At 35.0% G+C, this 14,869-nt stretch overlaps 1 protein-coding gene across 1 annotated transcript; it reads right to left on the minus strand.

The window, feature by feature from the left end:
• Window positions 1–1,168: 1,168 nt before the first annotated feature.
• On the minus strand, window positions 1,169–13,849 carry LOC114521380 (protein KIBRA-like). Its single transcript, XM_028541806.1, has 19 exons — window positions 13,645–13,849; window positions 12,352–12,392; window positions 11,468–11,539; window positions 10,596–10,690; window positions 10,168–10,224; window positions 9,857–10,045; window positions 9,285–9,557; window positions 7,804–8,070; window positions 6,244–6,416; window positions 5,079–5,997; window positions 4,880–4,951; window positions 4,726–4,812; window positions 4,557–4,637; window positions 4,142–4,441; window positions 3,811–3,978; window positions 3,527–3,673; window positions 3,281–3,421; window positions 3,084–3,187; window positions 1,169–2,756 (listed from the first exon to the last, which is right to left on the minus strand). The coding sequence occupies exons 1-19, from the start codon at window positions 13,773–13,775 to the stop codon at window positions 2,675–2,677; spliced, it is 3,399 nt and encodes a 1,132-aa protein (XP_028397607.1). The 5' UTR covers window positions 13,776–13,849; the 3' UTR covers window positions 1,169–2,674.
• Between the last annotated feature and the right edge of the window lie 1,020 nt (window positions 13,850–14,869).

Consider the following 14,869-nt stretch of genomic DNA (forward strand, 5'->3'; position numbering starts at 1 on the left):
TGTTTTTTGTCACAGACATCCTTATTGTAAAGTGCGAAATCATTTAGTATGAAATAGCCATAGAATCATTCTATATATATTTTTACTGGCAAAACGTTTCAGTCATTAACACCCAAATTATTTAATTTATATTAGTTTAAAAATATTTATGCCTGGTTTCGGATTATCCGACTATTTTTCATCGGTGAAAATGACTTGTTCTCGACAATTACGATTAAACGGAAACCAGACTTTAAGGGAACAATAGCCGCCCACTGAGACAGATTTTTTGTTGATCAAGTGGAATTGGGTGTGAATGAGGAATATTTTGCTTCTGCAATGTTCCTAAACTTGATATGAATACCCCCCAGAATTGCACGAATGTTCATCTGAAAAGCGTCGGAGAATGTAAGTATGAAGCTATAATAAGTGGAACACAAGTTATGTCAATCAGTCGGTAAATATAGAGAGGAGATTAGGGAACGAGACAAGAAATCTGTGATGTCTGAGAGCGATACTGAAGATTGATATAAAGAGACTTGCTGAGAAATGAAATGAAGATACACGGAGGAGATAGCTACGATCCACAAGTCAAAATTTTCAGCTAAAGAAATCGCTGATACCTTCTGAACTCTAGTTCTCGTTTTGCAACAATCGCCGATGGCCATCGCTGGTGATCGATCACTGACGAATGAAATGCTATTGCTCAGGCTGTATTTTTTTAATCAGTTTTTTCTTCATCGACTGCCGATAATCGCTTACTGTCAGTGATGTATGAGAACTATGCTTCAGGCGCAGTTCCCCCACAAGTACAACCAAATTCTCCATAAAATACCGTTCATTTTTAAGCCAAATCCATGTTTATTCTGCTTATGGGCGACTTTAGCTATAATCATGCATTCATGGTGATTTATGGAAAGAGTGAGTAATTAAGTCGACGGTATCTAGCTTAAAAGACTAAGTCGACAGATTTTTCCATACCTTTCTTTCCTTATCAGAGTCACCAAAATACATCCAGTTCTTTTTTTAACTGTATTATTATCCCTATTGTGCCCAAAAGTCAATTCGGCGGTGGGAAAGAATGGTTTGGCTGTCAATACAGGCAAACACTCGGTACAAACGTACATAGACAAAACTGATATGCCAGGCTTCCATAAACCAAAAATTGCGAAAATAAAAGAAAACAAGATGAAACATTTTGCGTATATGGTAGTTTATTGCAATGCGAGTACAAAATACCCTTCGTTAGAGAAGATTTTGGATTAACATAGAATATGTCTAGAATATAATATGTTTTGCACTACAACAATAAACCAGGAAAACAGAACACAATATTACCACATATGTATAATTATATGTCCACATATAAAAGCATATATATATAGTATTAAACCACAATCACTAGCATAACAAGTGCACAGGTTGTTGAATACAGTCACGACGTCAACGATGCATGAACATTACCCAAAACATATTGTGATATATAGCACTCACTGAAATTTATCCTAAGATGAAACCGCAGCTAGCTGGCGTAAACGGCTTTCAATTTAAATCGAGGTTCATTTACATTTACTGTTGTGGTTAATTCGTTAAAAATACCAAAAATTAAAACAATTTGTGAAGAATCATCTCCTTATCTTTTTGATAACACCGACGAACCACAATTTCAAAACAACTAAAATGTTGAAATTCAAGCATGCATGGCTAAGTGCTACATGTATCAAACATTTTTCTGTGTGTGGAAAACATATAATAGTCTTATATAAATCCACTTAATTAACTGCCTACACAACACAAAGAAATATTTTCGTGGGAAAATACTTTTTATGTAAAATATATGCTGAGGTTCAATGTCATGATAAATTTTTGTTATATATATATATCACATATATGTTTGCGTAACGTGGAACTGCTTCATAATATGACTACATTCTCAGTGTTATACACTCATTAAAACCTGTGGCAAGAAGTTAAATTTAAACCATCTTGCAATTGGGTATAAAGTTCTCCATAACCCTGGTAACAATCTCACATACAAAAACAACATAACATGCATGCATGTAAATGTGGCAATTCAATAACCTACACATTTCTAAAATAGCGAAATAAATCCTATGGTGATTATAGACATTCCAACCATGCACTCCGGGTCTTAGAACCCACGCTTTTTCCACATCTTTCAAAGTAAGTAGAGTCACAGGGTTATATAACAGAGGGGGGTCTACAAATTTAAAGATCAACCTATATTAACCATTAAGCATTGTAATTCCATTAAGCATTGTAATTCTGCAGTGCAACACCCGGAGATTAAACATCTCTGGCATGAATACTGCAACTATCTGTCGCATAGGATTATAAAGAAATGCCACATTTTCATGACAATTTTGCTTGATACATAAAACTGTATCAATATATTTATATAATTTACAATAGTAAATGTCATTTATATATAGTACATAATTCGCACGTTGATCCAACAAATATTTTAAATAAATATTATTTAGGTGAAGATGGTGTCCCATTTTATAAATTGTCCCATCGATAATACAAACGGTTAAGTTAAAGTGTGCCTTTTTCACCAGCATTTAAATGTTTTAACTATAATTATATAAAATAATAGATATTTGGGGTTAAATTTTTTGAATATATATCGACTTTGTCAACTACTGATAATATTATTATGTACATAACTATGCTAAACTAGACAAGGTTTTTCCATGTCTGACGGTGGTTGAGGCACGCGAAGACGTAGGCTCGTTATAAAGTCCATTTTATTTCTGGAAGAAAAATAGTCATTTTTTACTCCATGGCATATGCCGAGTAAAATTATTTCTTTATAGGCTACAGAGTTAGGACAATGTTGCTAAAAACAGTATGTAAACCACTGCATGAGTACCGTACAAAAAAGCGTAATCCATTTTGGGGTGTTGTTGTTCTGATCTGAGCTAGAGCTTAGACCGGGATTATCACCAGATATTAAGCGAGGCCACTGGTGGTAATCAAACAGTTAGATATATATAATTTAATACTTCCTCCATAATACCATCACGGCGTGGCTATAAAAGGATTAATAAAAGCAGACATGAGCACATTCATTTACTTACTTGAATTTCTTCATTTCGTCCTGTTTTGTTCCCCTTTGTGGATTCTGCCCAGGTGTCGCCTGAGGGACGGAAGAAACTACCGAATCTTTTGGTTGAACAGAATCCTAAAAAAAATTAAGTAAACGTTTGTATGAAAAAGGTTAATTTATAATAATATAGGAGAACTATAAGCCGCTGAACTTATAAAAATAGAGCACCTTTTCTACTTCTTTCAAGAATTTTCTAAAATCTCTATTTTCTACAAGCCAGGGAGGTAATTCAGTTGAACCGTTCAACTGTGCTGCTTCCATTATTCTTTTCATTTCTTGCAAGCGAGCATTTTCTTTGCCCAACTGGATCTAACAAATAAGTTCATAATAAAATAAATCACATGCATAACTGATCTCAGACAGCCTAAACTAAGGATTTGGACAATCCTAGATAAATGTAAAGATCATCCTCACCTGTTTGGCTTTCGATGCCTCCAGCTCTAGTTCAATATCCAAAGATGTTCTACTGCCACCAAGATAATCACTCCCTTGTGATGGTTGAACTGGGGCTGTTGGGTTGCCTTGGATCCAAGATGGTGGCTGTTGCCAAGATACAGGTCGCTATAGATGAAAGATATAGAAGATATTTTGGGTAAATTTTGGCAGTACTTGAATACTGTGAAATATACGGAAAGATTTAAAAATGTTGAAAGTGTAAATCGGGTTGTTTACGATAGATTTTGACTGTAAATACTCACCGATTTTCGTTTGAAGCTTGATCTATCAACAAAATGTCGAATAAAATGGTTTGTTGAGCTTCCTGTCATTCTTTTTGCTGTGCAATCTGAGTTACTGCGACTGACGGTGATTTGACGTCTCTGAAATTCAGTCATGGTTGGATTCCAGGGTACCGGACCTTCTTCACACTACGCAACAAAAGCATTTTATTATTATGACTGTTAAGCCTCACACTTCATGTCAGAAAAACAAAACCATAAAAAAACAAGTGATATGTTTTAGAGCTGTTAAACATATAGCTGTGGCGACACCTAGACTCAGTAGGTTGTTTCGTATCGAGCACATGCACACCTTAATTTCGTGAACGTCCGCTTTCGGATCTGAATTCTTCCTCCTGGCTATCGCCTGAGACATCTTCTCCAACAATGAACTGGAACTATGTGATCTGCTGTCCTTCTCCACACCACTCTCTTGACTTTGTGCGCTGCTCAAGGAATCGTTACTGCGCATGCGCGATTGTTGTTTACAATTCTTGTTCATGTCGAGGAAAGTTGTAGCGCCACAGGATCTGCTTAAACCATCTTCCTGACTTAATGATCCTTCGCAAAACATTTTGCCGCTTGATATTGCTGCGTTCAAAACATCCCCGCCCTGGAGATAAAATAACGGTCGTTTTTCAGCACACTTATGTTAAGAGAAACGGTTTGGAGGTTATGATTTGTTATATATTTTGTTATAAATCAAATACAATATGACTATGACATACCCATGAGTTTGGTCTGGATCTCAAGCTCTCGTAGGTCGAAGGGGTCTTGCCTTGATGTTTAGTCACTGCCGTCGAGAAATACTGAAATATTTTTAGAAGTTTTAAAGACCGTGTATATATAATTCTAGTTTAATTTGTCCGATACTGTGAAGTGTTTCAAAATACTTACAACTGAAGTTGAACTAAGAAGATTAAACCATCTGAATGTCACCGGCGAATGAATATTGAAATCTTCTAAACCAATCTGACAACCTCCCTGGGAATAAGATACATAAATTAGACACGTAGAGTGGAGCATAACATGAAGTAATACATTATCTTACCAGCATTGACTCGTTATTTCTCTCATCAACCACCCAAACATCAACTAGTAAAATCCTGCGCGACAGTGAGATCTAGCACAAGATAAAATTGATTTACGTTAAAGAAACGAGAAGGATAAATGAACGACATTTACTTTCGACACTCATTGTGTATCTTAATATTAGTTGAAGACAAATGAAGGCAAATGGAGGCATATACCTTTGGTAGAGAAACGAAGAACTGTTCGCTGAATACAGGACGACGAAGATCCTTGCAGACTGAAGTTGAATACACATCAGCGGCTGATGCAAGTGGAAGCACACAGACCTTAGTTCTCACACCCAGACATCCATCACAAGAACCAAGTAAACGTAAACTACTTGCTTCATCAATACACACTAATAATTGTTCCTTCTCTTCCACATAACCCAAACCTATTTTTATTTGTGGTGCCTCAATTCCATCATCATCACTGCATTGTCCACTAGATCTCATACTGTTCTGACGTCGCAGGTTTTCCATAGAGGAGACAAACACACCACTATCAGCCGCCACACTTTCATCAGAAACAGCTGCAGATACACCCTGTTTTGCAACATGACTTTTTGATGGAATACCTTCAGTTATTGGCGACAACGCGGTTGTTGTATCATTACCAAAACGAAAGCGATTTAACTGTAACATTAGTGCATCCGGATTTGCTGGAGTTCGTTCGTTCATTATACTGTCTGTGTAGGTCGGTGTCAACTCGGAAGATACTCTTATATTATTTAGAGCTAAGTCTGAATTCCTTGGAGACGGGTTATATGATCCTGGTGACGTTGGTGGAGACACAGACGACATTGAGAGCGAGTCTTTAGAAGATGACGATATTTGAGAAATTGTTCCTCGCGGAGTCGCCGTTTGTGATGATTGAGTTGAGGTGGACGATATTTCCTGCAAAATATCACTAACACGTTGATGCAGTTCTCGAAAGTTAGGTTCATATTGTCCAGCTCCGCTGTCTGTTTGATTGACAGAAGACATGGAACCTCGACTTGATGATAGGGATTCACGACTTTGAGCTCCACGGCTGGAGTTTAATGAGCCTCGACTAGAACTATTACATGACGACACAGAATGGCCACTGCCCATCATGCTAGATATAACGAGGTTAAGAAAAGGTTAAATAAACAAACTGGACATAAAAAATGGCAACGATATAAGAACGGTAAAATGGGATTTTATCGGAAACATATCAGGTGATTCTTTTTTCACTCTCCAGTCCTGAATTATTTTGTACAATCGAGTTTAATATTTAGTTTTGGCAAGACACTGTCCTACTTCTTCAGTGTTCAAAGACAATGCATGATGGTCTTTCTCTCATCAATCTTAAGCAACGTACTTGCGTAAATGAGCAGTCAATAGTTTACTCCTCTTCAATGTTTCTGCAAGAAGTTTAACCAACGATTTCTTATGATCTTCAAGCCGATATTTCTCCCTAACAACGGTTTCATAATCCATCTTCGCTAATTTTAACTCGTCAGAGACATTCCTCATTTCCATGTCCAAATGCATCTAAATGAAGAATAAGTAGAACTTCACAATAATGACAAGTGATTAAGATTATCTGCTGTATCAGTTAATGTCTGTCATCGAAATCCACTAAATTCACCTAATGTTCCAGCATAAAAAACTTAAATCCTGCTGTAAATCTTCAACCATAAAGACTATACTTACAAATGTTACTAAACTAAATAACTTTATCAAGTTTAAGCAAAAAGAACAGTATTTTAAATACCCATTCGATTTCAACAAAATCTTAGGAATTGTCCACCTTCTTAATGTCTTGTCACTTTGATGTGGAAAGATAAAGCCCGGAGGCAATAACAGCTTTATAAATTCACAACATTCAATGTGATTAAGAAGCATGTTGCCTAGCAATTAAGAGATGTAATGCCAAGTTCTCATTGGAAACGGAAATTCCATAAATTATATTTTTGTCGCCTTTGACGCAGTTGGACCCGTGATATAGACCAGAAAAACTTAATATTCATTTGTGAAATGATAAACAACTCCGCGGACAAATTCACCTTAATGAACTACATTTCAACACTAAATGAAATGTTTATTCTTTACGCCAAGAATGAAAATTATAATTATCTCAATTGCGGCTAAATTACAATTTTTCACATTCCACAAGCATTTTTCATATAACGATAGATAGCTAAGTGAAATCCCTTTTTTATACTTGAATTTTCTGTTAGTTTTTAGGAAACAGCAAAAATGAGGTTTTCATTAGGAATTTAGACCAACAATATCATACGAAAATTTTTTTTATCCGCCATTGTAACGCAATAAACCAGCCGCCTGCGTTCGGAGTCTTTACTGAAAAACATCAAGATGCTCATATATATTGTAGTCCTTCGTAAATAAGTAAATAGCTATACACGATTATTAAGAGTATAGTTTCCGAAAGGATTTCTCGCAAATATCAGGATGATATAAACAAAGGAAAGCATGCACACACAGCCAACTATTTCCCAACCATGCACTATCCATATATGACGACAAATGACTATACCAACAAAAATCGCTCTCTCTCCTTGTTTAAACGTCTATAGCGGTGGTCAAAATTCAAAAATGCAGCAAGAAATGCATGGCATTGACAAATGTACATACATGCATATAATAGCAATAAGACAACAGCGTAGTTTTACTTAAGTATCGTAGGAAGCTTTGGATTTCACTAAGGTATTTTTTCCGACTTGCATATAATACCAAATTGTTATCTCTCCCAAATTTGGCACACCAAATCTATAATTACCGTTAAGCCAAGCCATAGTACAACTATGTCTACCCGAGTTTGTAGTATAGCCAACGAGCAAGACATTGAGGAATTTAAGCTGTTTTTGATCGTCTCTATACACGCGACAACTGTACGTATATATAACTGCCCACATACCTTCTTTTGTAAATCAGGCTCGATACTCGATGATCTTTCTAGCTGTAGCAGAAACTCTTCTCTTTCGTTTATAAGAAGAATGTAATCTTGCATATTTACACTCATTAATTTCTGTTCAACACTATCGAGTTCATCTTGTAGTTGAGCGACTTTTGCCAGCACCTGCTCGGATTCAATCTCCAACTGACGTCGATTAAGATCCGAATATGAACGAGACAGTGATACATCTGAACCACCACATTCGCTGCTCAATTTTGACAAACTTCCCTGCCGTGAACAACGAAAAACCGACACTTAATGTCTATAACAGGAAACATACAGGCCTACGAAAAATTTCTCAAAAATATTTTGCATACTATCACGAGCTATTAAAAGACAAACGGTCTTTTATTGTAATCATACCCCCCCTTGAACGTGTCTCAATTTCAAGTATATTTACGTGCATACCATGAATATCTTAATTGAATTTTGTCCTCGTACTTCCAAGTTCAGTGTTTTTCAATAATGTTTTTTGTACCAATTTTCACGGGTACTTCAACAAAATCTTAAATTCCCGCCAGGAAATCTTTAGGTAAATGATTTAGTCTCGTTCAATGACTGTTTTTGCTCTCTTCAATTACGACGTTTGCACCATTAAATTATCAAATTCTTTCCCGAATTAGTAAAATATTTTTGGATCTTGTATAACAACTTTACAATTTTCCCCCGCTCAGACTACGCCAGATTTTTCCGTCACGGCACGCTGGCAATGACGGATCTTAAAAATTGTTGAAATTCCTCAATGTGTAGCGCCGTACGTCTTAGATTGCGAATTTGCGCGGTTATTTCCTTACTATCTCAAGGATAATGAAACAAAAATCTTTATCATGCACATATGCACAATATTGACCAATATCACATGCTCTCGGCGAGTATGATCACGTGATCGATTGTTTATATTAATTAGATGCAAGCGCTGACATTGGGTTTGCGAATTAGTTTTGCGATGAGTGGAACTGAAGATTATTTTATATACAGGCCTACTGTCCTAGAATAGTTTAATGAGAGCCTGTTTTTGCCTGTATTTCTGGGAGAATCGCAATGACGGCAGAAATGTGAGTTGTGAAAATCCACCGAAAATAATCTAATCCGGCTGTGATATTTAAACTCTCAACCTTTTGACGGGTATTTGCAGTCAACGTCAGCAGAATGCGCATGTTTTAAACAGCTAACCGAGAAATGTCTTCACTTCAGCGAAGTTAGCGGGGGTGGCATTCTCCCACGGATGACTGTAAAACACAAGTCGCAACGTTGAGATAAAATTATAATGATTTACGAAACGTTTATTGTTTTGTATTATAATTCACAGCATGCTCAACTTTCTTGCATGTTATAGACGGATTTCATGAAAACTGTATGTTTCCCAGCCGTTTTAATTGATAATTCTACGATATGAGACTCGTTATGGAACCATATAAACCACATATAAATATAAAACAAACCTTCTCTGATCCAGACTCCTCGCTCCCAGAGTGAAATGAAAACTTCTTCTTCAATACTATAAGATCTTGAATGAGTTTTTGATGTTGTTTTTCTTCGCTGTCTACACTTTGTTCGATATTTTTTAACTCGTTAACACGACCAATTTGTACTTCCTGGTGGTCAGTATTCTCAGTTCTTAGTTTTTCATCAAACATTTCCAGCGTTCTTACACCAGACTGTTGATATAGAATTTCTTCATTGAAATTTGCTATGTCTTGTTTCAGCTTCGCAACCTTGACATGATATAGAAGAAGAACAATATAAAAACGATAGGAAAGATCGAAATGACAATAATTAGGATGTATACCTGTATATCTATACTAAATGCACAAGACCACCATTATTTTTTAAACTTTCGTTACAAAAGATTGCATCACAGACGCCACGAATACTTTAAATTTCTCGCTTATAGTGGACTGGAAATCAAGCATTCACAGCTTTTGTCTGATGCACGCATGTAGGTATAAAAAAAATTGCATTGATCTTTCTGAGCCTTAAGCTTTAAAGGAAATATTATTAGATAGGAACTTACTCTTGATCGTGAGTTTGCAATTTGCTCGCTCAATTCGTCCTGATCACAATCATTTCTTTCTTCACAAGTACGAGCAGACTGAGTTACGACTGGACGTCCGGTTGCGATTGGTTTCACTGGTAGAACAGGCAGGTTTCCACGAATATGTTGCCCGTCTTTACACGCCAGTTTCGACATGAAATACATGTACTGTAGGAAAGACATAGGAAAATATTACATTCAGTACTAACTGGTGATTCATTGCTAATGTTGGTTAATTCAAGAGTCTGTTTATCAATACGTGTACGTTCTTTTTCTGCAACAATCAATACCTCTTCTTCCGCTAAATGAAGCCTTTTCTGTTTCATATTTAACACGTCTTGCTTAGCCTATGAAAATATAATGATATTATTGGTGAATCTGTCCCGCAATTGTTGTTAAAATACGAACAGTTGTTATAAAAACCAGTGAGAGTATAATATTACAGTAAGATTTTAGTACAATGTCAATGTAAAACTACACAGTAAGGGTATAGTTAATACAGTGATATATACAGTAAGTGTACTAGTACAGTGGAAGTGTAGTTATGGTACTCTAATATAGCACTGCACAGCAGATTACCATAACAGCACAGTCGTAAGTAGTGTTGAGTAAGTGGTGTTGAAAGAGTTGTACAGTTGTTGGAACATAATACATTAAAAGCAACATAAAATTCATAAGTTAAATTTGCAGGTCATTCTGACAATCTGACTTCAATTACCTGAAGATTGTGATGTGATACCATTAAGTAATCCTTTAACATTTTCTCCTGTTCTTTCCGCCACTGTTTTCTTGGGTCCTCCACTTGCATATTTTCTGAAGACAATAAAAAATGAGTCAAAATACACAAGTGTGTTTTGGTGCGAAATACACAAGAATTTTGTAGATTTTGAACATTGCTTTATGTACGAAATGAATATATGAAATATCAAAATTAAAATCATTTTCAAGTACATGCTAGGAAACCAATCAGTTTTTAAATGTTTAACTGTCTGAACACTTGAACAAACTCTTTTGTCTGAGAGGGAAATTGAATGAATTGATTAATCCATTAACTGGAAGTGTGGAACTAATGACAAGTGAAATATTATGTTGAGAGAGAGAGAGTAGAATACCAAACTAATAGAAGGGTGGACTTGTCCAAGGTGCAGCTGTTTTAAAACTGCTTATTAAATAAGAGCATGAAAAAATAATGCTGCTAGTCATTTAGTAAGCTTGGTGAATTTGATTCAACATGCAAGGTGTAATCTCTGCTTGGTATTGACTGATTAGACAATTGGTATGTTAATCTCATTAACATTAATCACTGAAGCCATCACAGCTATTCCCAAAAAATTAAAATTTTTGAGATATTACAGTATATATATATACATTTCACTCACTTACTTTGGTAGAATACATTAGCAGAATAAAAAAAAACGAAAGTGTGCATGAATTATATGCATAATATTCTATCTTTAATATGCAATAAGATGGCTTGTATTTTTCTACCAATGCTATATACCAAAGTAATCTGATCCTAACATGGATCCTAACACACTGCTGGGAGCTGCTGCAGTGTATTGTGTACCAATGAATACAAAGTTTCTATACCTGTGTTATGATCAATATAAATGCTTCTTCCATGATGTGGATCCTTAATCTCTTCCCAGCCATAAGGTAATTCTATAAAAAATAATTCATTCCTTATTTTCATTGCAAAGGAGTTCGAATGTGAATGCTAAAAGAGGCAGGCCTGCATTACTTGTGCCAGGACGTACAAGTGCTTAAAAGAGATTTTGGCATACAGTTTTTTAACACAATTAGCAGCTTATTTTTCTACCACTAATTGTTTAGAGATAATTTTTAAAGTTCATGCATTTGTGCATTGCCAATAAATGGGATAATTTATGTTGAAGTATTCTAAAGATTTAATTAGATCTAACTAATAAGGAAGTACTTCAATTATCGGTTTCTTTATTGTTCATTTCAGCTTTTTATAAAATGAAAAATATACATGAAGTATAATATTTAGTAATATGGAAATGAGTTATGTTTTGAAATATCGACAATCAGGAAGCAGCTGCTGAGGCCAAATGTGAAACAAAGGAATCAGTTAGGGTACTGCAAAAGTGGTGACAATAAACAGGCCACAGATATGGTTCAACAAAAGTATAAGATGAGGAAACTGATTTTGCATCACAGAAAGATATGACTGAAATACAATCCTCGTCAATAATATTTACTCATTCAGGGTATAATTTCCTTTAAACGTTACAACTATCACTCATATAATAAAACAAAATATTTGTTTGCATGAGAATTTTGAGTGTTTATATGCATAAATATTTTTAGAGTTTTGTGGTTAATTTTAGCACAAACAAAAGCCATGTGTGTGTTGTGGTTGTGATATGACCTGCTGAGAGCAAGCAGCTGGTGGTTTCATTTCAACTTCATAGCAAACATTTTGATTGAGAAGCTTTATTAATTATACTTACCATCTGCAACACAATCTGCAAATGTCAGCGGCTTTGTTAACCTATGAAAGAAGCATATTATAACTGAATATATGGGTTATAAAATACTGCTTTATAGAATATTTTGAAGAAACCTCATAAACGTACAATGTTTGAACAATTTGTAATGTTTATGATGTTCTTAATGTAGATTGTGTATTATATTTCTATATACACTATTTCCCTCAACCAAGTGTACAGTCTTGGTAGTCCCATTTTACACAATTTCTTTTACACAATTTCTTTTACACAATTTGCCATTTTACACAATTACGTTGATTATCTTTTCACATACAGCACAATGTTTTAAAACATCATTTTTTTATAGTACTTCATAGTATAATGAAATTTGAGTAAAATGCATGTAATAAAATGAAAAGATGCTATAATTTATTTTCCTCAAAGCATATATTATAAGCACAAAAAGTAATAATAAACACACACAGGGAAAATATCCTTGGCTATTGTTGTAATGGTTGTTTCTGAAATTGATGTTCTCATGATCAAAGCTCGGATATTTAATTTCACATTCTATATATCATTTAATACACTGCATTTTTTAACAAAACATTGATGTAATACTTTTAAAAGCGCTGATATACAGTCTAATACAGTGTGTATCTATATTGGAAAGTTATTCTAGTCTCGACGAGTATGCTGTAAATTTTAAAAGAATTACGATTTTAAAAACCATACTTCATATTGGTATAATAATTCTACAAATTATATTCTCTAACAAAAGGCCAGTTATCATATGGTTCGTTTTCGAAACAAGTCACGAGTTTAGAGTTTAGACACCATTTAAGTATCTAGCAGGAACAAACATCCTACCTTGAAACTCTCGAATAATATAATTCCTGAGATTCCTGATGAATAATATTTTTAAATAACAATGAACGACACTTCCTGTAGAATTCACTCACACAACTTTAATTCAATTCCAGTTTTGAACTAAACTTAGACTTCAAAACAGTGTTTTAGATAAATAATAATTGAGTTTCTGTTATCTTTCATTCTTGGTATACTTCCATATACGAACTTTAAATTAGGTAGAATATATTTTATAATACACGAGATATTATATCGAACAGCAGATTAAGTATTGTATAAAATCAACCACATAAGCAGTATTTCTCAAATTTTAACACTAGAGCTATGCCAGACCAAAATAAGAGCAAAGGAATATACTACAGTAGAGGAAAGCGAAGAAAACTCGTATTATTATGGCGATATTTCTACGCATTCCATTTAACATATGGTATTTCAGACGTGTACCTGTCGCGAGGATCTATCCATGTAGTTTTCTTGTTTACATGGTCTATAAAATACGTCCTACCAGCTGAATCTACACCTTTCTCCCATCCTTCAGGTAAAGGAACCTCGCCGTGTCTACTGTTTCTCCGCATTATATAATTTCCAATGATAAACAAAACTCTCACAAGTGTCCATACTTCGCCATATTCTTACAGATATCGCGTATGCTAACTACAGCGGTGAATACATTAACGTAATTTATGCAAGCCATATTTGGCACAGCTCGCCACAGAATGAGTGACATATAACAATTAGATTAAGCCATTTAAGGCAACTGGAATGCCATTGCAACATTCCAGCTCCTCCTATCAAAGTTGTAACTAGTGTTTATATAAATTGGCCGTAATCTCCCAAGCCATTATTTCTCAAATAGATACATATTATTGAAAACCATGCAATAAATATATGTTTCCTTCTTACTACTTTTCAAACTAGTTGTTCAATGATGTGACTAAATTCTCTATTCAGGATGGACATTGGCACATTCCATTGAGATCAACAATTTGTTTTTCGTAAATGATGTGTTATCACTTACTTGTGTGCAATTAACTAAGGAATTTCGCACGTTTTTGCTTCAATAGTCGGCATGATATTTTAAAAACGTTAAAAAATTTCCCAGCTACCAAATGTTGAAGGCTTGAAAGATCAAGCAATAATTATAATTTTAGATGCTAGCTGTGTAGTTTCTGTTACGGAATACTGCGGTTGAATGTTTCGTAAGATGACATTATGATCAATCTCAGTTTGATTCCAAATAAAATAATGTTGATAATCCGACGCTTTGACGATCGAATCAAGCCTTTCGTTTAGAAAAATTAAGTAGCCTAAGTAGAAATGTCGAAATTCCATTAAATACTTTGATATGTCAAAAGATATTGCCGAACTAAGATAGAGAAAGACTGGCTGATAACCAGTGTGACCAAGGAAACACGAGCTAACACAACAGCAACAGAATTTTGTATTGGCCACTGTAATCCGTGTTTAACAGAAATACGGAATTCATGTGGTAGTACCACAGCTTCGCATGGTGTTCCCCGCAATGACACTGGTTAAATTCAAAACAGTCATTTTCCTCTTCCTCGTACGACGCCGTACGTAGATTTCTTCCTTAACAAAAATGGTATAATCGACCCTTAATTTTCACTGCTCATATATGAGCAAGAAATGGTTGGTTTACTGTAGAACA

The sequence above is a fragment of the Dendronephthya gigantea genome, unplaced genomic scaffold (genome assembly GCF_004324835.1).
Source record: "Dendronephthya gigantea isolate DGI-Jeju-01 unplaced genomic scaffold, DenGig_1.0 000020F, whole genome shotgun sequence".
NCBI lineage: Eukaryota > Metazoa > Cnidaria > Anthozoa > Malacalcyonacea > Nephtheidae > Dendronephthya > Dendronephthya gigantea.